The following is a 27,208-nucleotide window of genomic DNA, read 5'->3' as shown; positions in this document are numbered from 1 at the left end:
TCATCTAAAAGGCCACCCTGCTTATGACCGGTTCCACAAAATTCGCCCCCTCATAGACCACCTGTCATCAAAATTTGCAGATGCTTATACCCCTGAACTGTCATTTTGAGACATTTGGTTTCCAGACTACTCACGGTTTTGGGCCTGTAAAATGCCAGGGCGGTATAGGAACCCCACAAGTGACCCCATTTTAGAAAAAAAGACACCCCAAGGTATTCTGTTAGGTGTATGACGAGTTCATAGAAGATTTTAGTTTTTGTCAAAAGTTAGCGGAAATTGATTTTTATTGGTTATTTTTCACAAAGTGTCATTTTTCACTAACTTGTGACAAAAAATAAAATCTTCTATGAACTCGCCATACACCTAACGGAATACCTTGGGGTGTCTTCTTTCTAAAATGGGGTCACTTGTGGGGTTCCTATACTGCCCTGTCATTTTAGGGGCCCTAAACCGCGAGGAGTAGTCTAGAAAACAAATGCCTCAAAATGACCTGTTAATAGGACGTTGGGCCCCTTAGCGCACCTAGGCTGCAAAAAAGTGTCACACATGTGGTACCGCCGTACTCAGGAAAAGTAGTATAATGTGTTTTGGGGTGTATTTTTACACATACCCATGCTGGGTGGGAGAAATTTCTATGTAAATGGACAATTGTGTGTAAAAAAATCAAACAATTGTCATTTACAGAGATATTTCTCCCACTTAGCATGGGTATGTGTAAAAATACACCCCAAAACGCATTATACTACTTCTCCTGAGTACGGCGGTACCACATGTGTGGCACTTTTTTACACCCTAAGTACGCTAAGGGGCCCAAAGTCCAATGAGTACCTTTAGGATTTCACAGGTCATTTTGCGACATTTGGTTTCAAGACTACTCCTCACGGTTTAGGGCCCCTAAAATGCCAGGGCAGTATAGGAACCCCACAAATGACCCCATTCTAGAAATAAGACACCCAAAGGTATTCCGTACGGAGTATGGTGAGTTCATAGAAGATTTTATTTTTTTGTCACAAGTTAGCGGAAAATGACACTTTGTGAAAAAAAACAATTAAAATCAATTTCCGCTAACTTGTGACAAAAAAATAAAAACTTCTATGAACTCACCATACTCCTAACGAAATACCTTGGGGTGTCTTCTTTCTAAAATGGGGTCATTAGTGGGGTTCCTATACTGCCCTGGCATTTTAGGGGCCCTAAACCGTGAGGAGTAGTCTTGAAACAAAAATGACCTGTGAAATCCTAAAGGTACTCATTGGACTTTGGGCCCCTTAGTGCAGTTAGGGTGCAAAAAAGTGCCACACATGTGGTATCGCCGTACTCGGGAGAAGTAGTATAATGTGTTTTGGGGTGTATTTTTACACATACCCATGCTGGGTGGGAGAAATACCTCTGTAAATGACAATCTTTTGATTTTTTTACACACAATTGTCCATTTACAGAGGTATTTCTCCCCCCCCCCCCCCCAGCATGGGTATGTGTAAAAATACACCACAAAACACATTGTACTACTTCTCCCGAGTATGGCGATACCACATGTGTGGCACTTTTTTGCACCCTAACTGCGCTAAAGGGCCCAAAGTCCAATGAGTACCTTTAGGATTTCACAGGTCATTTTGAGAAATTTCGTTTCAAGACTACTCCTCACGGTTTAGGGCCCCTAAAATGCCAGGGCATTATAGGAACCCCACAAATGACCCTATTTTAGAAAGAAGACACCCCAAGGTATTCCGTTAGTAGTATGGCGGGTTCATAGAAGATTTTATTTTTTGTCACAAGTTAGCGGAAATTGATTTTAATTGTGTTTTTTCACAAAGTGTCATTTTCCGCTAACTTTTGACAAAAAATAAAATCTTCTATGAACTCACCATACTCCTAACGGAATACCTTGGGGTGTCTTCTTTCTCAAATGGGGTCATTTGTGGGGTTCCTATACTGCCCTGGCATTTTAGGGGCCCTAAACCGTGAGGAGTAGTCTTGAAACGAAATTTCTCAAAATGACCTGTGAAATCCTAAAGGTACTCATTGGACTTTGGGCCCTTTAGCGCAGTTAGGGTGCAAAAAAGTGCCACACATGTGGTATCGCCGTACTCAGGAGAAGTAGTATAATGTGTTTTGTGGTGTATTTTTACACATACCCATGCTGAGTGGGAGAAAGATCTCTGTAAATGGACAATTGTGTGTAAAAAAAATTAACAAATTGTCATTTACAGAGATATTTCTCCCACCCAGCATGGGTATGTGTAAAAATACACCCCAAAACACATTATACTACTTCTCCTGAGTACGGCAATACCACATGTGTGGCACTTTTTTGCAGCCTAACTGCGCTAAGGGGTCCAAAGTCCAATGAGCACCTTTAGGCTTTACAGGGGTGCTTACAATTTAGCACCCCCCAAAATGTCAGGACAGTAAACACACCCCACAAATGACCCCATTTTGGAAAGTAGACCCTTCAAGGTATTCAGAGAGGGGCATGGTGAGTCCGTGGCAGATTTCATTTTTTTTTTGTCGCAAGTTAGAAGAAATGGAAATTTTTTTTTTTTTTTTCTCACAAAGTGTCATTTTCCGCTTACTTGTGACAAAAAATAATATCTTCTATGAACTCACTATGCCTCTCAGTGAATACTTTGGGATGTCTTCTTTCCAAAATGGGGTAATTTGGGGGGTATTTATACTATCCTGGAATTCTAGCCCCTCATGAAACATGACAGGGGGTCAGAAAAGTCATAGATGCTTGAAAATGAGAAAATTCACTTTTTGCACCATAGTTTGTAAACGCTATAACTTTTACCCAAACCAATAAATATACACTGAATGGTTTCTTTTTTATCCAAAACATGTTTGTCCACATTTTTCGCGCTGCATGTATACAGAAATTTTACTTTATTTGAAAAATGTCAGCACAGAAAGTTAAAAAAATCAGTTTTTTGCCAAAATTCATGTCTTTTTTGATGAATATAATAAAAAGTAAAAATCGCAGGAGCAATCAAATAGCACCAAAAGAAAGCTTTATTAGTGACAAGAAAAGGAGCCAAAATTCATTTAGGTGGTAGGTTGTATGAGCGAGCAATAAACCGTGAAAGCTGCAGTGGTCTGAATGGAAAAAAAGTGGCCGGTCCTTAAGGGGTAGAAAGCCCTAGGTCCTCAAGTGGTTAAGCCCCATCTACATGATACGATTCTTTGTGCGATTCGATTACGATTCTATTTACAATCCGATTAAATCCGACATGTCCGATTGGGATTTGATTCAATTTTTCATTGTTTTGCAATGGCAAATTGAATTGAATCGAATCCCTACCGGACATGTCGGATTTAAACGGAGCGTAAATAGAATCATAATCGAATCGCACAAAGAATCGTATCGTGTAGATTGGGCTTTAGATTCCCTTTAACCTGAGCTGCTCTGTGTTCACAGAAGCGGTTATGTGCTGGCTTGCAGATAATATTAGTGGTGGGTGGCTGCAATGGCAGAGGAGAAGTCAAAATACACCATCAGTAGGAAAGCTTTCTTTGTGGAGCTCTTACTCTCTTTCCGTACGTATCGTTTATGGAAAGACAGCTGTAATCTGTATAAATGAAGCAGATTTATTGTTTGTGCTAAGTTGGTTATTAAGTTGCTTAAAGCTTGCCAAGATATTCCAGCATTGACTTGACATGTCTACATCCTTGGTGATAGTAGTCACAGTATATAGAGAGTTCACACAGTCAATTATGGCTGGCACTGCTTCCACTACAGAGTAAAGTATCCCTCTTCATATGATCTGTGTTTTACCCAGCATGACCTCACTGCTAGACGGCAGCATGCAGTGTCATAATCCATGATTATAGTGTATCATCTGCTAGCCTTGCTGTGCCTGGCTGATCAGTGAATGGTGCACACATTGTGCTAGGAAGGGGCCACTGCATGAATCTATATTCTTAGTGTCTTTGTGATACAGATATGGCTTCTGTTTAGTCTGTGATGATTCCTAAAGTACAGCAAATTAATTTCTAAAAAAAAGCCTATCTCACACACACAAACCAAAAAAAAAAATGAATTTTTGACTAGAGCAGCGATGACTAACTTTGGCACTCCAGCTGTGGTGGAACTACAAGTCCCATGAGGCATTGCAATACTCTGACTATAACTCGGGGAGGCAGAGGCATGATGGGATTTGTAATTTTGTCACAGCTGGAGTGCCAAGGTTAGCCATCACTGGACTAGAGCATTCAGAAGCTGAAATCCGGTTGATATGTTGAAGTTCCATGTTGGTTTTTATAGTACCTATTAGGAATGAGCACAAAGTTTAGGTGAATTTCCATGAAAACATAAGAATGAAAGGTCTTTCCTGGTGTCTATGCAAAAAAGGCAAGGAAAAATGGGCGCTAAATAGTGGTATTAGAATATTGGTAATTTTACAGATATTTTACTATCCGCTGCTTGGAATATCAGTAATTCTACAAAGTCTACTTTCTGCAATAGTAGAATATTGGTAATTTTACAGGTGGGATATAACCTTCCCCACCTATTCTTAATACTAACGTTCCCCACCTACTATTAACACTAACCTTCCCCTCTCTATGCCTAACACTACCCTTTCCACCTACTATTATTTTGCTGCTATCTTACATCAGAGTTCGGCTATAGTGTAGCCAAACTCCAGTGAACTACTGTTCCCAGCATGTGCACCGCCATTCCTACATAGTAACAGAACTCTACTGCATCTATTTTACTACTGTTCCCAGCATGCCTGCTACTGCAGAGTTCCGCTAAATAGCAGTGGAGCCCTAGCAACGCCATTTTAGGTGTTTGCTTCTGATGCCTGCTATTTTTATCGGGTGTCCCCTTGCACCCAAATTTCCAACTATAGCCGGTATTTCCCTAATTTAATCTGGGCGCCTATGCCAGTGCCCAAATTTCCCTGGTGTTTCTTGCGACCAAATCATCCATTTTGCTTTCCCATCTCTAGCCATTGCAGGTTCTCTTTGTTCAAACATCACATGATCATCACATAAGCATGGCAACCTTCCCTGTGGTAAATAAAGAAACTATATTTACAACTGTGCTGGCACTTGGCTTGTCCAAATTTGTTTGCTGAAAGGGCCTAGTTATCAAACCTTGCTCTGCAGTGTGTGGGGGCATACCTAACTCAGGGCCGGCCTTAGGTTTCACAGCGCCCTGAGCGAACCAGATTTTGGTGCCCCCCCCCCCCCCATTCATCCTCTTCGCGTGTGAGCGCACCACACACATACACTAATGGGGGGGGGGGCTTAGTAGTGTGTAGGTAGATAGGTAGGTGCCCCCAGTACAGGTTAGATAGGTAGGTATCTGCAATATAGATTAGATAGGTAGCTGCCCCCAGTATAGGTTAGATAGGTAGGTGCCCCCAGTATAGGTTAGATAGGTAGCCGCCCCCAGTATAGATTAGATAGGTAGGTGCCCCCCGTATAGATTAGATAGGTAACTGCCCCCAGTGTAGATTAGATAGGTAGCTGCCCCCCAGTATAGGTTAGATAGGTAGCTGCTCCCAGTATAGGTTAGATAGGTAGCTGCCCCCAGTATACGTTAGATAGGTAGGTGCCCCCAGTATACGTTAGATAGGTAGGTGCCCCCAGTATAGATTAGATAGGTAGCTGCCCCCCAGTATAGGTAGGTGCCCCCAGTATTGGCTAGATAGGTAGCCACCCCCAGTATAGGTTAGATAGGTAGCTGCCCCCCCAGTATAGGTAGGTGCCCCCAGTATTAGCTAGATAGGTAGCCGCCCCCAGTATAGGTTAGATAGGTAGCTGCCACCCAGTATAGATTAGATAGGTAGGTGCCCCCAGTATAGGTTAGATAGGTAGGTGCCCCCAGTATTGGCTAGATAGGTAGCCACCCCCAGTTTGGGTTAGATAGGTAGCTGCCCCCCAGTATAGGTAGGTGCCCCCAGTATTGGCTAGATAGGTAGCCGCCCCCAGTATAGGTAAGTTAGGTAGCTGCCCCCCAGTATAGGTTAGATAGGTAGGTGCCCCCCAGTATACGTTAGATAGGTAGGTGCCCCCAGTATAGGTTAGATAGGTAGCTGCCCCCCAGTATAGGTAGGTGCCCCCAGTATTGGCTAGATAGGTAGCCGCCCCCAGTATAGGTTAGATAGGTAGCTGCCCCCCAGTATAGGTTAGATAGGTAGGTGCCCCCAGTATACGTTAGATAGGTAGGTGCCCCCAGTATAGGTTAGATAGGTAGCTGCCCCCCAGTATAGGTAGGTGCCCCCAGTATTGGCTAGATAGGTAGGTGCCCCCAGTATAGGTTAGATAGGTAGGTCCCCCCAGTATAGGTTAGATAGGTAGCTGCCCCCAGTATAGATTAGATAGGTAGCTGCCCCCAGTATAGATTAGGTAGGTAGGTAGGTAGGTAGGTGCCCCCCCCCCCTCATAGTGGAGGGGGGAGCCGCGGGGAGGGCAGCCCGACCTCTCCCTCCCTTCCTCTCCGGGCCACCTCCCTGGTTCCGATCGCCGGCGCCTCTCACTTGCCGCTGGTCTACTCTCTTCTACATAGTTTACTGATACACACTAAACTTCCTGTTAAGCAGGAAGTTTAGTGTGCATCAGTGACTATGTAGAAGATACCAGCGGCAAGTGAGAGGCGCCGGCGATCGGAACCAGGGAGGTGAGTTATCTCTGCTGCAGTGTGCATCGGAGGGGGGAGCACAGAGGGTGGCCCGGAGAGGAAGGGAGGGAGAGGTCAGGCTGCCCTCCCCGTGCTGCGGCTCCCCCCTCCATCACTGCGCACGGACATCTTTACCCCCTCCCCCCCCCCATCACCCCCAGCAGCGGCACCAGGGGGCGGAGCGGGAGTACCCAGCCGGGGCCGCAGCATCGATATAAAACATGCAGCCAGGGGAGAGGAGCGCCCCCTGGAAGCCGGCGCCCTGAGCGATCGCACCGGTCGCTCAGGTCAAAGGCCGGCCCTGACCTAACTAAGGGTGTCAGTTCCTCTGTAGGAACTTTCCAGTCCACAATCAGCAGACAAAAGTTTCAAGTCTATACATGCTATAACTACAATTTGCTTTCTATTGGGTCCTTTTGCTATATATTTTCAGAAACAGTATTTCAATTTCTCATTGTAAACTTATTATTTGTTTACATTTTTAGATTAACCAAATTCCTTATCTGACTTTTTCAGAGTTCTTCAAAACGAAGAGGAAGTCGAGAAATGCACAAAGATAAGAAAAGTCCAATCCAGGTATATAGATTCTCAGCTGTTGTAACTATGTAACAGTGCATGTTTTATGAAAAATGTTAGACTATTTTTTCAATTGATTAACTAAAATTATGTTATAACAACACATTCTGTGCACAAAGAACGAATAAAGCTGCCAAGAAATGTGTGTATGGGTTAGGAGTATTCAAAATATCAGGGATGGTCAGTGAGTTACAAATAATTTCAAGTTGATGCTAATACTATGGTCATTTTACTGCAAATATATGCAGGTTGAAAATAAACCAATCCAATGCAGCCACGGTAGCAATTTGACTGGCCATATTCAAGCTGCCTAAATTTACATAAAATCATGAGGATGTGGAATTGGACATTGCCATTCTTTTAAGCAAGGGAGTGACACATTTTGCACATATTTATACAGGAGTATAAGGGCTTTTAGCCTCATCACTCTTTCAGTTAACATCACCCTTAAAGGACATCCGAAGTGAAAATAAATTGATGAAAAAAAAGAACAATTGTATCAATCCTCCTCTTAAAAATGACTTTTTTTTAGATATCCCACAGTTTTATTTTATATTATCTAGATTGTACGTTTTTACTGTTTAGTTGCCTCTGCTCAATTACACTTTCATTGAAGTATGCCAGAGCTCAAATCTATGAATTATTGACCCTTTTAATCTCTTTCCTGTTCTCAGAAGCCATTTACTGACTGGAAAGTGTTTTATGGCTGTAATTAGTTATCAGTGAGGGTTATGCTATAGTCTGACCCAGTCCGACCAGGTCCGGACCCCAGAAACTGTCACTTGCATGCCTGATGTTTAACACTTTCAGGCAGAGAAAGAAAAAAAAGGAACACAGCATACTTATTTGTGTGCTTGGCACTGTACATACACATATCTATCTCATCATGTCACATGTCACCTCGGTTGTCCTTTAATGATGGCTGTCTAATCCTTAGGGCTATATTTTGGTATATGAGCACTGTACACACACACTATATCGGCCATAGCTGAACAGTGTGTACTGTTGAATGGAGAGGGGAGGATTGACAATGGATATTGCATGACTGAGCGGTATCCTGCAGTGAACAGGAAAAAAGGAAACAATGGGACTCATTCATGGATTGTTGGTTGTACATTGTTTAGGGAGCCAGCGTGTTGGATTGCTAAACAACTTTGTGAGACAAATGTACACATGCTAGATTCTTGGCAAAGATTTTTGCAGAACGATTATCTCAGCTTAGTTTTTTTAGAGCATGTATACAAGCCTTGAGATGTTTTGAATTTGAGGAAAGAGGAAGACTGACTAAGGTAACTACAGGTAATGCAGTGTGATTTTGAGATAGCTGAATGACTGTTTCATTACAGTAAGGGGCAGTGCAGTTTCTAGGCTAAAATGCACCCAGGGCGAGGGTATAAAAATTGCGCCCCCCCCCCACGGTATAGGTAGCCAGCTATAGGTCCCCCCCAAGTATAGGTGGCCAGGCATAGGTGAGCCAGTAAAGTTGCCCCAGTATAGGTTAGCCAGGTAGTTGCCTCCAGTTTTTGTAGCCAGTATAGTTGCCCCCAGTATATGTTAGATAGGCAGGCACCCCCCCCCCCCCGTATAAGTTAGATAAGTAGGTGCCCCCAGTACAGGTTAGCTAGGTAGGTGCCTCCAATATAGGTAGCCAGTATAGTTGCCCCCAGCATAGGTTAGATAGGTAGGTACCCCCAGTATAGGTTAGTTAGGTAGGTGCCCCCAGTATAGGTAGCCAGTATAGTTGCCACCTGTATAGGCTAGCTAGGTAGGTAGGTGCCCCCAATACAGGTTAGATAAGTGCCCCCAGTATAGGTTAGATAGGTAGCTTCCCCCCAGTATAGGTTAGATTAGGTAGCTGCCCCTCAGTATACGTTAGATTAGGTAGGTGCCCCCAGTATAGGTTAGATTAGGTAGGTGCCCCCAGTATAGATTAGATAGGTAGCTGCCCCTCAGCATAGGTTAGACAGGTAGCTGCCCCCCAGCATAGGTTAGACAGGTAGCTGCCTCCCAGCATAGGCTAGATAGGTAGCTGCCCCCCAGTATAGGTTAGATAGGTAGCTGCCCCCCAGTACAGGTTAGATTAGGTAGGTGCCCCCCAGTATAGGATAGGTAGGTAGCTGCCCCCAGTATAGGTTAGATAGGTAGCTGCCCCCCAGTATAGGATAGATAGGTAGCTTGCCCAGTATAGGTTAAGTAGGTAGGTGCCCCCTCATAATGGCGGAGGGGGGTGCCGGAGCCGTGGTGAGGGCAGCCCGACCTCTCCCTCCCTCTCTCCGTGCCGCCCTCCATGCTCCCCCCTCGGACTGCAGGCAGCAGAGTTAGAGCGCTGGGAAGCGCTGCTGTACACAGTTGTTACTCACCTCCCTGGATCCGATCGCCGCTCCCGCCCTGCTGGTCTCCTCTCTGCCTAGCCGCTGATACACACGCGGCTGCTTCCTGTGTAAACAGGATGCAGCGACAGCGTGTGTATCAGCGGCTACATTGCAGAGAGGAGACCAGCAGGGCGGGAGCGGCGATCGGATCCAGGGAGGTGAGTAAGAACTGTGTACAGCAGCGCTTCCCTGCGCGCTAACTCTGCTGCCTGCAGTCTGAGGGGGGAGCATGGAGGGCGGCCCGGGGAGAGGGAGGGAGAGGTCGGGCTGCCCTCATCGCGATTACAGCGCCCCCCCCCCCTTCCTCTGCGCCCAGGGCAGCGGCACAAGCCGCACAGCCCTAGAAACGGCCCTGGTAAGGGGCAATAGAGGAAAATGAGAGTGATACCTTTATTGGCTATGCAATTAATGTATTCATTCTGGTTTTTTGAAAGTTGGGGTTCTGTTTGACAAGTTTGACATTATGAGAATAACTGAAAAAAACACAAATACATATCTGGGAAATGTTTGAGAATGTAAAGTGGAGACAATAATTAACTCAGTTGTACCTATCAGACATCCATGAACAGATGGCTGATAAGCACTTGGAGATAAGTATTAGGACAAAGGAAAACAGATAAGAAGTAGAAAGGTAAATCTGCATCTCTTGTGCATACAGGTGACATTGAAAGGAGATCACCCAAGAATTGAACTTCATCCCAATCAGTAGCTGATACCCACTTTCTCATGAGGAATTTTTACTTTTTCTCAAATAGATCATCAGGGGGCTCTGTATGACTGATATTGTGGTAAAACCCCTCGCAGAGTGTGATTTCAGCACCAGGGTGCTGACATCACACTGTGGAAACCTTGTTGCACTGTGGAAAATAACAGCTGCTTCCAACTGCGAAGAAAGCAGGCAGCATCTCCTATCACTCAGGGGCGCCTCTAGCCATTTTTTCACTCCAGGCGAGAAAACCTGTGGTGCTCCCCCCCCCATGAAAATAATCGTAATGCAGCAGCGTTTCACCCAAAAATATACAATGTGGGCAGCGTTTCACCAGAAAATACAAGTAATGTGGACAGTGCTTCACCAGAAAATACACATAGGCAGGGCTCCACTTTCATGAGACACAAAGGAGGTCAGAAGAAGTCATAAAGGAGGACAGAAGGAGGCACAAGGGGACAGAAGGAGGCACAATGGGGGACAGAATGAGACAGAAAGGAGGACAGAAGGAGGCACAGGAGTACAGAAGAGGTACACAGAGGGGCAGCGGAAGGTACAGGTGGACAGAAGAAGGCATGAGAGCCAAAAGGAGGCACAAAAGAGGACTGAAGGAGGCACAGGGGGACTGAAGGAGGCATACAGGGGCAGAGAAGGAGGCACAACGTGGGGCAGAAGGAGGTACAAGGGGGGGGGGGCAGAAGGAGGCACAATGAGGGACAGATTGAGGCACAAAGGGGGACAAAAGGAGGTACAGGAGGAAAGAAGGGGGACTGAAGGAAGCACACGGGGACAGAAGGGACAATTGGGGACAGAAAAAAGCACAAAGGGGAGCAGAAGGAGGCACAGGCAGTAGGAGGTACAAAGGGAAACAGAAGGATGCACAAAAAGGGACCGAAGGGGCACACAAGGGGGGACAAAAGAAGGCAGAGTGGGATGTTAGGAGGCACAGGGAGACAGAAGGAGGCAGAGGAGGACATACAGAGTCACAGGGAGGCAGAAGAAGGCACAAAGGGGCACAGAAGGAGGCACAGGGGGACAGAGGAAGGCTAAGGGACAGAGGTGGCACATGGGGACTGAAGAGGCACATGGAGACTGAAGAGGCACATGGAGACAGAATGAGGCACAAAGGGAGAGAGAAGGAGGCACATGAGGACAGAAGGAGGCAGACTGGGACTGAATGAGGAACATAGGGGACATAAGGAGGCGCCGGGGGACAGAAGGAGGAACAGAAGGAGGCACAGAGCCACAGGGAGGCAGAAGAAGGCACAAAAGGGCACAGAAGGTGGCAGAAGTGGCACATGGAGACAGAAGGAGTCACAAAGGGAGACAGGAGGTATAAAGGGAGACAGAAGGACAAACGGGGTCAGACATGGCACAAGGGACAGAAGGAGGCACAAAAGGGACAGAAGGAGGCAAAAAGGGGAAAAAGGATGCACAAGGCACAGAGGGACGCAGTGGCAGCTGCCTGCAACATACGCTAAGCAGATGCAGGAAACAGATCACCCATGGGGGGGGCTTCACTCAGGGGGTGGGGCTTTGTTCGGGGGCGGGACTTAATCCAGCAACATGGCACCCCCAGGACCAATGGCACTCCAGGCAATGGCCTGTACTGCCTATGCCTTCCACTGACATCATCTGCCAGCAGTAAAATTGTATGACATGGTTCAATCTTAGGTAAAGTGACAGCCCAGTTAAACTCTGCATTGTTTGATGGTCTCTGGTGGTAAGAAATTACTGTATAATGATAAGAATCTGTTGAAGCTGCAGTACTGGCCACCAAGTGTTAATCTAAAAGCAGCAGGGAGAGAATGGGTGCTGCTCTTTGCTCAGCAGTGAGAGCTGTTGCCTAGCTAGGAAACTCCCAGATAGCTTGCAACTGCACACTTTTGTGCTACCAAATGAAAATTTCACTGGGATGGATACAACACATGTGAAAATTGTGTTAGTAATGGCATAGGCCCCTGTTCACCCTTAATAACCATGAAAAATCTGGGGGGATGAACTAACGGTTGAAATCAGATGAGAAAATATTTTAAACATCCTATCTGAGAAAATATTTTAAACATCCTATTTTTTTCTTTTAAATACAAAAAACTGTTAAGAGAGTCTCTGTTTCAGTGGTTCCTAATTATTTCTCTATAGTGTACCACTATCACAACCTTTGCATCATCTGAGTAATTATGGTATTGTCCAAAATAACCACCCATCTACATTTCCAACATACAGCTTAGGCATAATGTCCACTGGTCAGGTAGCAGGTGTCATACAGTTAAGAAAGCATTGCTATAGCATGTAAGTTTTTGTAAAAGGAATTTTTAGAATGATAGTAAAACAGTTTCATTGTATATTTTTTGATGTGCAGGAGGACAGCGCTGATTTAAAATGCCAACTTCAATTTGCAAAGGAGGAGGCAGCACTAATGCGGAAGAAAATGGCCAAACTTGGAAAAGAGAAGGATGACTTAGATCAGGAACTGGAAAAATATAAATCAATATATGGAGATGTAGAAAGTCCCCTCCCAGCAAGAGAGACCGGCGGCCCGCCCAGCACTCGGGAAGCTGAATTAAAACTGCGTCTTAAGTTGGTCGAAGAGGAAGCTAACATCCTGGGCAGGAAAATAGTGGAGTTGGAGGTGGAAAATAGGGGCATTAAAGCAGAAATGGAAGACCTCAGGTGTCAGTATGAAAAAGAATTTCTAAGCAGGGAGTATGTTTCAAGCATTCCTACCTCACCATTTGGTGATTCCATGGAATCTGCCACAGAGCTACGTCGCCATCTCCAGTTTGTGGAAGAGGAAGCAGAGCTGCTGCGGAGATCCATTTCTGAGATAGAGGATCACAATAAAGAGCTCACAACAGAGCTGAATAGATTTAAATTTGGTCCTGTTAAGGACCTTGTCTGGATAGATGACAATTCTTCCAAGTGCAATGGGTCCGTACAGGAAGAGCTGAAGTCTGCTCATATCCAGATAAGTGAACTAAGTGCTAAAGTAATGAAACTTCAATATGAAAACCGAGTTTTACTATCAAATGTTCAACGTTATGACCTTGTATCACACCTTGGAATGCGTACAGCGAGTCCACGTGATAGTGATGCTGAAAGTGACGCAGGCAAAAAAGAAAGTGACAGCGAAGATGGACGCCTAACTCAACCAAAGAGAGAAGGTCCAATTGGTGGGGAGAGTGACTCAGAAGATGCCTATGAGAAAACATCAGGCTTTGAGAGTGTAAAACCTTCTGAAGTGGGTGACAGGTTCGGTACAGACCTGGTTAAACTGAGGGAAGATGCACACTCATTTATGAACATGAAACATGAAGCTGAGCGGCTGGGGAAGACTGTTGAACGCCTAATTACAGACACAGACAGCTTGATCTATGACGCCAAGTTGCAGATGACAAGCAGTTCTGAGGAGGTAGTATTAAAGGGTTGTCCAGACAGAGGAGATGCCACCGGGTCAGAGCTTTTAAGCAGCATCAATAAAAAAATGAAGGTATTCAAGAAAGAGCTGCATAACTTTCTGGAAATGGTTGAGCACACAGGAGAAGGTCTGAAGGAGCATGCAGAAGACTTGTCTCCTATGCCACAGCTCACCGAATCCTCTAGTTTCTTGTCCAACCTGACGTCTGCATCTCGCGATTCGCCAATTGGAAATCTTGGAAAAGAAATGATGACTGACTTTCAGGTAAAAGAAAATGTGCCTAGTTTATTTGCTTTATGTTCTGCTTTTTGGCCATTAACAAATACGCATTTTTTCCCCCCAATTCAATTAAATCGGTAAATTTTATATGTTTAGGATTACCATAATATATAAAATACATTTCAAAAAGCAAAAAAAAAATACCCTTCAACAATCAAACTGTAATTATTATTTTTTATTTCATAATTTCATAAATCTAAAACAAATGTACCTTTAAGGTGGAGCATTTAAGTTATTAAGATCTTTTAATAGTCCGCATTTATACCGCATACTTCCAATGGAAGCTCTTACCATTAAATGGGGAAAAAAAATTTTTACGCTGCTGCTTTCATGGCCTGCACGTTTGCAGTTGGTATGACATATGCATCTCTCATTGCATGCGCGCCTCATAACCAGTGTTTGCATTCTTTTTTCCCCCTTGTTTTTTCTCTTTTACTTTCCAGATGTTTCAACCCATCATTTTGCTCATTCTCTTTTTGGTTATGTTTTCTTCACTGTCTTACGCCACCATATTTAAGTTGGTCTTCCTCTTCACGCTTTTCTTTGTCTTGTAGTTTTTCAGTTGTCTGTCTACCCATTTTTTGTTTTGCTTTTTGTTGGTTTGTTAGTTTTTTTTTTTTTTTATCTTCCTACCCTTTGTCTTTTTTTATTTGTGTTTATATACTACCCATGCACCTTGCAGTCCAAGCTGAGGGAACAAATGGAATGGCCACCTCTCCATGAGCATGAAGAAGATTCCCATCATCTTGTAAATCATGAGTCACATCGCAGAGCAGATGGGGACAGTAGAAACCACAGGACTGGAGACAAGGGCGGTTTCAGTCTAGAGGTCAGCAATGTTGAATAAATTATTACAAGTAGTTCTACATATTGTTTATAAAGGGACCCTGTGGTGGGTTCAAGTTTACTAATCAACTACTATATTCTGGAAGAAAAATCTGGATTTTTTTTTAATCAGGATGATACCATTTCTTATCCTGTAAAAGTGTTCTTCTTTCTAATCCAGCCACACGATAGCATGGCCATATTTGCAGCTCTGCCCAGCCTCTCTTCTATTTCCCTTTTCACCCATTTCCTTCTAATGTGATGTGTACTGTCCTCTGATTTTTTTTTCATGTTAGCACTAGACCGCAATGAGCACCGTCATCAGGAGAAAGGGCATGAGGAAAGACAGGGCAGAAAGATTGGACAGATGAAAAGATCTGACAATACTATGGTCAAATTTCAACACAGTTTTCAGCTTGCCGTAAAGAAGCCGTAAAAAACAACACTAGTATTTTTTTTACTAAACACTTCTGTTTCACTGTATAGCAGTGCATACATATACTTGGAATCCCTTCCAAACTGTAGGGTGTTATTATATTTAGAGGCAAAATCTAAAGGTGGCCATACATCACGCAGCTTGTCGGCCGATCGACCATCCAATTTAATTATTATAATTGGGTGAAAATCGGTTCCGCCAAGAGCATGCTCAATCGATGATGCAAGCAATTGCGGGCCATAGTCGGTCGCATGTATCGATCAGACACACTGCAAGATGTAGGGCTGACATGCTCGATCGGGTGCGTTGTGGCAACGCCGTGCGATATCGGGATGAGCAACGAATGTGACAAAACCCCCATCCTAGTATAAAATGTTCCCTGTGCAGTATACTTTACCTGTCGGTGTCCACAGCTGGCTCCGTGCTCTGTCCAAATACACGTGGCCCACGTGGTTGCCGGCATATACATGGGTGTGTGACTCCCACTTCAAATTATTTGATTCTCACTGGGACTGAGGACCAGTGTGATTAATCAGAGATGGGAATCACTGAGAATTTCACCTAAAATGTTTTGAATCAGAGCTTTCTGTCATGCTGCCTCTACACTTTGCAACTCTTTGCTACATTCAGCCAGGGAAGCTCCAAATTTTTAAATCCAGATTGAAATATCACCTGTTTGGGCTGGCAGTTATGGACATGTAGCTGATTTCGTTGTGGCATAATATACAATATTTTTGGAAATATTAGACGATCTGGACTAAAAGACGCACCTAGGCTTAGAGGGCAAAAACCAGGGAAAAAAATACTAAACTTGGTGCATCTATGGTCCAGGGGCATCTTGTAGATGTTCTCTCCCCAATTATTTTGTCCTCCTCCTGTCCCCCTGGGTGTCCTTCTCCTGTCCCCCTTGGTGTCCACCTCCTGCCCCCCCCTTGTGTCCTCTCTTGTCCCCCCTTGTGTCCTCTCTTGTCCCCCCTTGTGGCCTCCTCCTGTCCCCTCTAATGGCCTCTTCCTGCCCCCCTTTGTGGCCTCTTCCTGCCCCACTTTATGGCTTCCTCCTGTCCCCATTGTATCCTCCCTCTGTGCCCCCTTCTGCCCCCCCCCCGTTTCCCTTTGTGGCCTGCCTACCCCTGCCCCCCTTGGTGTCCACCTCCTGTCCCCCTTGTGTACTCCTCCTGTCCCCCTTGTGGCCTCCTACTGATCCCTTTGTGGCTTCCTCCTGTTGCCATTTTGTCCTCCTTCTGTGCCCCCTTGTGTCCTGCTCGTGTCCCTTTGTGGCCTACCCGTCCCCTTTGGTGTTCACTTCCAGTCTTCCCTTGTGGCTTCCTCAAGTCCCCCTTTGTGGCTTTACCCGGGCACCACGGGCATACATCACCTCAACCTTGGAACCCGCGATATCAGCAGCTGGCCTGGCATCCTTCGTGTCCTTGGCGTCCTACAGTCTTCCGCTCCCCCCACAAAGTAAGTGGCGGCAGCAGCTGTGGGCATCACTCGCCTCATCCTTGGAGCCCGCGAGATCTGCCGCATGACATGTTTTCTAAGATGGCGCCTGAGCGGGTAGCCACGTCCACAGGGCTCCGGCTGTAACCTCTCTCTTTTGCCTCTTCTCCGCGGGGCCCCCAGCCATGGATCGCTGCAGGAGCTCCTGCCAGCTTCCCCACACCATCGGATCGGCGACCGGTGCCCTGGCTCTCCGGGATCCGACTCCCCAGCGCTTGTTGTGAGGACCGGTGTTCCAACATTTTAGCATACCCGACAGAATAGCATACAAATGCTACTGAGCATGTGCAAAGTCATGCAGGGCATACATTAACCCCATAATACCCATCAGCAGCATTAACCTTTTCAACCCCAGTTAGCTGTCTGTGTGCTGATGTGCAATCTCCACTATCCAAGTGGACATAGAGGTAGAATAAAAAGTTGTCCGAGCGTAGCGAGGACCGAGCCCGCAGCCCAGCGAGCGAAGCGAGCGGGCAAGGGGACACTGATTCTACTAACAAGGGGTATATCACTTTAAATGTATGCTATTCTGTCAATGTATGCTAGCTAGTTGGAACACCGGCTCATCACGTGGGACGTCGCAGCTGATGGCCCAGGATGAATCTGGACTTTGTGTCGCAGCTGATGGCCCAGGATGGATCTGGACTTTGTGTGCTGGCTCTCCACTCACCGCTGGGATCCCAAGCTCCAGAGCTGCTGGGGACCTGGATCTCATCTGCCACCACTGCGCAGCACTGCCCTCCGTGGCTCTCCACCGCTGCTTCTCCACAGTGGCTGTCCGGGTCTCCTCCGCACAACATCACAGGCACAACACAGGCCCAGGAGCTGCGGGAGGCATCTGCACCGCTCCGGATCCCTGGACTCCGTCGCACATCACACCACGTGGGAAGGAGTCCCCGGCCCCTGCAGCAACCACACCGGCCCTCAGCCGAGCCGCTGCTCCAGTGTACTGCCTCTGCGTCTGGGACCAGCACATGGGGAGCTCTTCACCATCGCTGCTGGGTTAAGAATCTCTAGCAACAGGCACGGTAGGCTGCTGCTCTCCCCCACCGCTTCTCCATCGCAGGCACAACATCACCTGCTTCTCCATCGCAGCTGCTTCACCTGATGCAGGCACTGCTCTGTGGGCCCTCCACAGAGGAACTTTGCCGAGGCCATCCTGGCTACCGGGGTCCTGCTCCAACAACCGAGTGCTGCCACCTTCCGCCATGGGGTCTGCCAGGCTTAAGTAATCCGGCAGGGGCCCACCGATCTGGCACCTTGCCGCACAGTGCCTGAGCAGCAGCTGCTGACCCGACGCGGCCTGCCAGGTGGGACATTTGAGATGGACTGGGTTGCGCTGCAATCTTGGGGGGTCCTGCCTTCCACTGCTTTCTTTCTCACTGTCTACTATCGCTCCTTTTCTTTTTCTTCTCTTTCTCCTTCTCTCTCACACCTGCATTTTCCATGACATGCGGTGGGGTGTCTGTTATGCTGCAGAGCAGTGAGCGCCACACAGAGTGTAGAGGCAGCTCCGCTCGACATAGCATTTAGACGGACCCATCTAGCTTAAGTTGTGTAATGTGCAACGTGTAAATTTTTGTAACATGATGTCTGCTTGTATATCTCCGAAACGACCTTTTGTTTTCTTCTGATTCTGCTGTTACCGTACCATCACCGACCCTGTATGTGCCAAAAATAATTCCGGGTACAACCCCCGTTGTACTTGGCGAAATAAATGATTCTGATTCTGATTCTGATGACTGCTACCGCCACCACCGCCTACTTTGCAGGGAGAGGGGGGAACACACACGCAGCAGTCACGCTGGAGCCAGGTGCCGATTTCATGGAGCTCTGTAAGCTGACAGGCTTCCGACATTTCAGGTGACATTTCTGTGCAGTTTTTTTTTTTTATCCTTTGGAATATAACTCTTTTGAGGGAGAAAAAGTGCTTCTTATATTCGAAAAAATACGGTACTCTGTCACCAATTGCTGATCTGAGATATGGCTTTCAGTCCTGTGAGAGTAACGCACATACCAAATGTTCTTGTTGTTGTAATGTTCTTACCATAGACTAAGGCTGGTTTTGAAAGAAAAATTGATTGTCAGTAAATTTTTGGGATAAAATATTGCATTTGTTCTAAAATGTCTTTGTTGTGCTAGTTATTTTAAAAATATAAAGTATATAGAAAATAGGACACTTTTAATCTATCGATCCTGAGTCCAAGTTTGCTGCAGTTGTTATGTCGGGATTGTATCACAACAAAGATTTAAATGTCACTGTGTATGTTATGCTTGTAGTGTCAGGTGTTGCCTGAATCAGCCCATGGACAGAAATACATTTTTCTATTCTAGTTTACATACATTTCAGTTCCTGTTCAGATTTCATTTCACTATCTCCCCATCGTCTGATTAGACTTGTTTATTGGGCGAGGCAGTTTCCACACAGTCATTTATTTCACAATCAACTCTATTTAGACTGAGTCTGTAACTTTCTACTGCAGAATATAGAAATGGGGGCATACATGAAATAAAAAAGGGCGCTGGTAGTGCCGCTAGTTAAATATCACTAAGGGTAATGATATTGTACTAGTGAATTTAGATTTAATATTTACTGATATTTTACTATGGCTAAACCTAACCGTACCGACATGCGTCCAAAGCGGCTTTTATCATAGGTACCTATGGCGGCGCAATTTGTTAGGTAAGGGCTCCTGCACCCTTTTTTCCTGCTTCGAAGGGGAGGCCCTTATTCAATTCTCATTTCTGCTAAGTTTTCTCATAGATGACATTTTCACACCATATCAATAAAATGCATTTTAAGCCCCCAGCAAGCAAGAAAGTACTCAGCAGTCAGGTACAATAGTGTGCACTTTTTTTCTATTACTCTCTGTTAAATAATACTTATATGTAAATAAGTACACAGTATGCCAGTACTTGCTGTCAGTACTTTAGCAGTTTGTGCTGCTAAGGTGTGTTTGTCCAAGATACATGATGCATTTACCCTTCATGTTGATAGCTTTTGCAATATATTGTACCTGGCATATCTAAAATAAAGGACATTGCTGTCTGTTATAACAATGATTTTAGAGGCACAAAGCAGCTGTAATTTGACTGTATCTGTATTCTCCTCTGTCAGCCCTTGTGGTAGTTGCCAAATAGCAGATGTAGTCATGAACATTTGCATAATTAAATATACCTCCCTGCTCAGCACTGTTATATAGTCAGTTCAGGAAAGTGAAGTACAGACTATAAATAATACTTGCTCAATTCAAACCTTTCCAATCAAATCAGCAATCGTATATTTGCCCTTTCCAACCCTAACCTCTGGCACAAGCCTTGATTAGCAGAACATCAGTTAGTGTTCTGTTATGGTTGGAGGTCACCCGTCCGTGTCCTCCCCGCCCCCCCCCCCCCCCTTTCAGAATGCCACTAACAGTGTAAGAATAGCAGCAATTTAAATCCCCCTTGAAAATCAATAGGCAAATTTTGATCGGCTGTTGAAGGCTCCACCTACTTTCCTGAATATTAATCCCAGTCACCCAGTGACTTACTGTGCCAGGTTTGAGGACCCAACCATCAACAGTGCCATCTAAGTATTTACATTTTCCTATGTAAAATAATGGCTGAAATTTTGATTGGCTGTTTTATGGTCCACCCACGTTCACTGAATTTTTAACCTCGGTCATCAAGTGACCAATTTTGCCGAGTTTGGGGACTCTGGATTTATTACTGTGAAAATCACAGCCTTTTAAATTTTTCCATTGACGTCAATGGGTGAAATGTGATTGGCTGTTTGTAGCTCTGCCCAGGTATGCAGAGGGTGGGTTTGAGGCCCCGAGATCATATCTTCCCAGGTAGTAAGGGATCTGTATACCAGAAATTGTCTGGGACCTGGAGAGGTAGTTTACTATACCCGAATGTTTACTATACCCAAGCTTGAGATTATATGGTATATATAGATTTATATAATGCCAACATCCTCTGCAGCGCTGTACAGAGTGTATAGTCTTGTCGCTTAGCTGTCACTTAGAGGGGCTCACAATCTAATCCTTAACCATAGTCATATGTTCATCACAGTCTAGGACCAATTTTAGGGGGAAACCAATTAACTTATCTGTATGCTTTGAAAATGTGGGAGGAAACGTAGGTGCCCGGAGAAAACCCGCACAGACACGGGGAGAACATACAAACTCAGTGCAAATAGTGTCCTGGCTGGGATTCGTACCAGAGACCTGCTAGATGAGAGTTCCATTGATCGGGAAATGCAGGTCACCCATGAGGTAATATTATCCTATTGGGCACTGCATGCAGTAAAACTTACGCTGCACTTGTAGCTATTCTAGCCTGATGTGGCGTAGGATTTACACCGCCCGCCATTTCCGTTCCCGACGCGATCATGCACACCCGAGAGGGCAGATTAAGCTGTCATATGACAGCTGACATCTTCCCTCAGTGATCAGGGGCCATTGCGTATGGCTCCTGATCACATGATCACTACGATCGCCGGCGGATCGTAGTGATGACTGTTACAGCTGCGGCGGTAGGGGGGGAAGAAGAGGATCTACTCACCTTCCTGACGTTCCCCCGGCGATCGGTGCTCCGCTCCAGCCGCCATCCCCGCTCGCTCTGTCGTGAGGTCCCGGCTTGTTGATGTCATCAAGCAGCTACCCAGAACTTAGCGGCAGTACGAGCGGGGATGCCAGCCAGAGCGGAGGTGTCCACAGCTGCTCATCGCTGAAGCATGGGAGGTGAGTAAAGGCTGCTGGCTACAGGGAGGACTCCATGCCCAGTAAGCGACACTAGGGATTCGGCTGCCTGACCCCCCCTGCATGTAAAATAGCCTGGTCCTTAAGGGGGGTTAAGCAGCCGGTCCCAAAAAGGGTTAAAAAATTGACTCCAGCCACAGCTTTAATTTTAGCTGTGGACAAAACAAGAAGTGGATTATAACCTCTGACAAACCTTTTTCAAGTGTGGGACTTGCCTTTATTTCTTGTTCCTGCGGCATTCAGTATGGGAGGAGGTGGAAGGAAAACCAACATATTTCAGCTGTTCTTTCATAACAGAACTTGAGAGTAAACCTCTTAACAGGAACGTCTGTTCCAGTGACAACTGGTAAAAGTGGGATTTTCCCTTCTTTTGGGGGATTTCTAACTATTGTATTTCTCTAGCTTATGGTCAGATAATGAGGTTTGCAGTTTTTTGTATGCATTTCATAGAATTTTATCTTGAATCAATTACGGTATGCATAAAAAGGTTTTTTTTTTTTAAAGATGTTGCAGTTCATTAATTGTAAAAGAAAAGGAAAATACGTGCTACACCAACACATAGTTTCTCATCTCTTCAGCAACCTCTTACTGCCTGCATACTCCTCCCCTTCCAGTCTGAAGCCTTCTACTAGATAGAGACTGGCAGCCATGACACAGCAGCAAGACAAGGCTTCAGCTCAATCACACTGCAGGCCCATGTGACTAAAGGGGGCGTGTTTCAAATTGATGGGCAGTGAGCAGACAGCAGTGTGCTTTTGAGTAGAAATTATGCTTTATGAATTGGTGTATAACGTATTTTCCTTTTTATATTGCAAAATGTAAAATAGATTTTAAAAAACATTTCTATGCTTAGTTTATTCAAAGTATTGTTTCATTAAATGCATATGGTCAACTTCCTAAACTAGGGCTTTAATCTCCCCATTAGGCAAGTCAGTGAGATATTACTAATTCTGAGTTGGTGCAAATGTTGTGCTTATATTATGCACATGTATGCAGTTTGGTAATTGACTAAAGTGCAGCAATTGCTGATCCAGATTTCGTTAGTGGCCGCTCTTGCAGTGACCCACTATCCAGTGACCCACTAGCATGGAGGATTGCTGCTGTGGGTTATGCTCCCCAAATATTGACTCTATGTAGGACACCATGGCCCATATGCAATTAACTTTTCCACCTGAGTTATCTAGGCGATAATTTTCATCTTCTCTTTAAACTAAATTTTCAGCATTTTACAATTGAAAAAGCACCCAAAAGTTGGTGAAAAAGTACTATCAAATTTATTTTGAGTATTTTCTTGCTGATGGCTTCAATGGCATTTTATGACAAGCTGTAAAAATATCACCTAGCTGAAAACTCAGGTGAAAAAGTGAGTTGCATATGGGCTCATGAGCTGCTCAGGAAACAGCCAAGCTGCCCACGTGAATGCTGACCAGACATAAAATGTCAGATGAAGTTATCATAAACGATTATCAGTCAGTTTAGAATTTATTTTTTTTTGTTATGAGATGTGAGAAAGATACAATTTTCTGCTTTTAACTATTCCTGATTAGGAATATATGTTATTTTTAGAGCACTGAACCAGTTATGATCAGTGAAGCTCAATACCTAAGAAGTTTGTGGGTGGGGTTAGAAGCGAAACATGGAAGAAAAGAGGAGTTTGCTTTGAAAGAAAAACATTTGAGTTTGGTTTTGACTTTTATGTTGCCTGTGTATACGGTAGTTTTGCCTGTATGACTCTTCTGTTGTTGTTTCCTGTGTACAGCTCAGCAACTATGTATCACCTGAAAAGAATTCAACATTACGTGAACTGCAGGCTATTCTTGAACAGGAAAGGAGACTTCATCAAGAGGAGCGTGAAAAGGTGACAGACAGGCTTATCCAGGTATTATAAGCCCCTAATCCACCAGCATTTATATGGCCACACACACTTGTCTCCCCAAAGAAGTAAAATCATCCATAACGGGACTGCCATCTGAGAACTGATTTAACTTCTTGTAACATTTGCCCGCTGTGCATCATCGCTAATAATGTAGCCTTTATAATAAGCTCAGTTGTGTTTATTTACGGAGACATTTTTAGTTAAAGAGCAAGATGTATCTCCTTCTAGAAATGAATTACCTATTCGCAATGTTATCATAACAAATGAATGCAGTAACTCAGAGCTACCAATGAAATTCTATGCTGTATTCAATATATGAAACCTAATTGGTTGCTCTGGGCAACTTCTTCAATTTCCAATGCACTTATGTTAATAAGTGTACTGGAGTTTGCTCTGTCACTGTTTTACCTAAATCATTAGAAATGGGAAGTTCACTGGTATGAAAAATAAATGTCATAAATATGTAAATGTATGTCTGCTGTATACGTATGTTTATATTTAAACTCATGTAAAAAGAAGATATACAGGTCAAGACAGCTGATTTGGGCGCAGCCCGGTGGGCAGGATTAGGCCGTTAAGTGAGTTACGGCTATAGCCGAACTCACTGACTTATTTGGTTATAGCTGTAGCCCAAATTGGGAAAACAAACGGGGTAATTTGGCCACTGGCAGTAACTGGAGAGTAAAATACGTGGCCAGGTATATAAGTAGGTAGTCAGTAGGGGAATAGTTTTGAAAAGAGTAGCATAGGCCGTCTTTCAGCTTCACCCAGCGCCCAGATTTAGACATGTTGAAATTTAATGTAGGCATACAGGTCCATCAAAATGACGTAGGCCATAAAGTGTGTACTAAAAGGATGCAAAGTACCGTATAGTATGTACCTAGGCCCAGATTAGGTATACACAGTTAGCAGGATTAGGCAACACCACCTCTAATCCTATTTCATGTCTATACACAGTGGCCCTAATCAATTATCTTTTCTCCCAGGAGTTAATTTTAATCTCATCTGAAAAAAACAAACTTTTCAGCACTTAGCATTTTGGGAAAGTGCTAAAAAGTAGGTAAAAATGTAATATCAAACTTTTTTTGAGTAATTTCTAGCTTGGCGGGAGCTTTAAAGGGATATTATTGATAAGATTTGAACGTATCTATTTCAAGGTAACATATTTCTTCCTCTGAGCATCTTGTTCCTATGGCAGCATTGCTTATTGATAATGGGGAATATCTATCCACAGTTTAAGCAGGCATTGCACAGTGTCTACAGACATTGCCCTTCAGTGTGTATAGTATGTTAGCCTACAAATGGCAAGCCAGAAGTACGTTCTACAGGTGTCGATACCCTTACACATGGCACCAGATGTGGCTAAAAAAAATGATTCCTTTCAGATCCAATCTGATCAGAGAGGGAACAAACTCTTCTACACACTAGGCATTTTAATACATTTCAGCATGAAATCAATGCAGTGCAGTGCTATAGGCCGTCAATCTGGCAACACTCCCAACAGCTGCTGATTGATCGAAAATTTCTGTCCAGAGCAGTTGACCAATTTGATTTTTGCCCAAAATCTATCAATCCAGCATGTTGGGGCATCGATTTCTTGTAGATTTCATGTGCCAGAAATCATCGTAGAAAAATCGATAAGTGTATGGCCATCTTTACTGGCCTCCCGACCGCAGACTAAAATAGTGTATCTGTGGCCATGTTAGCCTTTCAGTGTAGACTGTAGGATAGGAGATGACTTGCAGAGGGATCTAGACATGAAAAGACTTTTAGTAAGTGTTGTATTTAAGTACTGTAGTTATAGATGCAGAGAGTAGGTAATTTCCACACAAATGATAAGTTATCATCAGTTTACAGTGCATGTGTGCTGCCCTGCAGTACTGAGCTATGTGGCAAGTCTGTACAAGTCATTAAATATGCATCAGCTGCTGCAGGGTAACTGTTGCCCCATTTTTGTGATTTTTTTTCTTTGTGTTTTAATTTCATTTTTTTTCCTGTTCTAATTTTTAATTGGTGTTCGCATTAAAACATAATACATATTAGTATGCCAAATATCTCTAATATATGTTAATTTGTACTTGATGTCAGATGTAGGATTCTATCAGTATTAATGAGACTACTTAACCAAGGCTACTTCATTAATGCATGGCCTTGAAGAAGGAGGCAGTCACTAAAGCCTGGTTCATACTTAATCTGAAAGCCTGGTTCATACTTAATCTGCTGTCTCACATACAGAGTATGATCTCAACCTGTGTGAACAAAACAGTTTCAGAGATGCTTCAACTCAGCCCACCATGTGCAACAAAACTGAGCTCAGTGCTTCCGCATGTTGATGAACACAGTACTGCTGAGCACAGTGGCAGAGTTGAAAGTATTAGGAAACTGTGCATGTGTGATCAGATCATACAAACTGACGGCCCCGGCCCCTGTACAGGGCAACATTTTTATTTTGTTTTTTTATTATGATGCCTGTGCACACGTGCACTTTGTAAAAATCTGGAGTTATTTTTTAAATGATTCTAATTAAATAAAAACAAACACCCACCCCCTTCCCTATGCCTTATTAACCCCTTGATCCTTTCAGATAGCAATTGGCTAGGAAGACTGAGCCCACAAGCATGGGTCTTGGCATTCTGGCCAATTCCAAGCCGCATAGATTTTAAGATGAAAGCAGTCCCAAACTTCGTAATTACTAAGAAATACGCTGCTGTGAGTTCTTTGTGTGTTTAGAGAGATCAGCCTGTCTAATAAGCTGTTATCAGCAAGTAAGAATCAGGGCTCTGAGCTGTGCCATGGATCTGTGATAATAAGTAAACACTTATCCCTTTCTGTGCTCCCAGGAATGTGCAGTTAACATTTCAGGTTTTTTGTTAGTTCTATATATTGTAATGAAGATTTTTTTTTTCCCTGTATCACGTAGTGGCTTATCTTTAACAGAAAAGAAGTTCTGAGTTTAATTCTACTTTAAAGAGAATCTGTAAGATACAAAAAAAACCTCTGGAGGATACTTACCTTGGGAGGGGGAAGCCTCTGGATCCTAACGAGGCTTCCTCCGTCCTCTGGTGTTCAGGCAATCCAGCGCTGGGACCCCTGAACAGCGGTGAGGTAAATATTTACCTAATGCGATCCTGTGCAGGTGCACTAGCGGCTCTTTGTTCGGGCTAAGGCTAAAATAACCGAGCCCGATCGTATCCGCTCTTGCCGACGCGGGTCCTTTTCTCCTGCCCATTAGAGAGAATTGATCGGGCTCAGCTATTTCCGCCTTAGCCTGAATGAAGAGCCACTAGTGCGCCTTCGCAGGATCGCAGTAGGTTAATATTGCCCGCACCTGTGCACACCTGTCAGGCTATGTCGAGGGACTTTCGGGGAGCTAGCGCTGCATTCCCCCAAGCTTCAGAGGATGGAGAAGTCTCATTGGGACTCTGAGGCCTCCCCCTCCAGAGGTAAGCATCCCCCAGAGGGTTGTTTTTTTCTTTCAAAGTCTCTTTAACCACTTGCCGACCGCGCACTCATAACGCGCGTCGGCAAAGTGGCAGCTGCAGGACCAGCGACGCAGATCTGCGTCGCCGGCTGCAGGCTAATTAATCAGGAAACAGCCGCGCGAGCGGCTGCTTCCTGTCAATTCACAGCGGGGGGCTCCGTGAATAGCCTGCTCGCGGCTCGCAGGCTAAATGTAAACACAAGCGGAAATAATCCGCTTTGTTTACATTTGTACAACGCTGCTAACAGTAGCAGCTTTGTACTAGATCAGCGATCCCCGGCCAATCAGCGGCCAGGGATCGCTGTCACATGACAGGCAGGAGCCTGTTAGAGGCTGCACAGGACAGATCCGTTCCTGTGTAGCCTC

General features: G+C 44.7%; 1 protein-coding gene across 3 annotated transcripts in view; it reads left to right on the top strand.

Moving 5' to 3' along the window:
- Window positions 1–27,208, top strand: part of LOC137518833 (microtubule cross-linking factor 1-like) — a 229,369-nt gene that overhangs the window by 141,156 nt on the left and 61,005 nt on the right. For 2 of the 3 annotated variants that reach the window (XM_068237192.1, XM_068237194.1), the window contains exons 4-7: window positions 7,142–7,201; window positions 12,642–13,961; window positions 14,659–14,805; window positions 23,245–23,364. In XM_068237192.1, coding sequence (XP_068093293.1) covers window positions 7,142–7,201; window positions 12,642–13,961; window positions 14,659–14,805; window positions 23,245–23,364 — 1,647 coding nt within the window. The remainder of the gene's footprint in view (window positions 1–7,141; window positions 7,202–12,641; window positions 13,962–14,658; window positions 14,806–23,244; window positions 23,365–27,208) is intronic. The other variant, XM_068237193.1, reaches the window with a different exon arrangement.

This window comes from Hyperolius riggenbachi, chromosome 5 (genome assembly GCF_040937935.1).
Source record: "Hyperolius riggenbachi isolate aHypRig1 chromosome 5, aHypRig1.pri, whole genome shotgun sequence".
Lineage (NCBI taxonomy): Eukaryota > Metazoa > Chordata > Amphibia > Anura > Hyperoliidae > Hyperolius > Hyperolius riggenbachi.
Note: the sequence above shows the minus strand (reverse complement) of the source record. Positions and strands in the feature narration are given on the sequence as shown.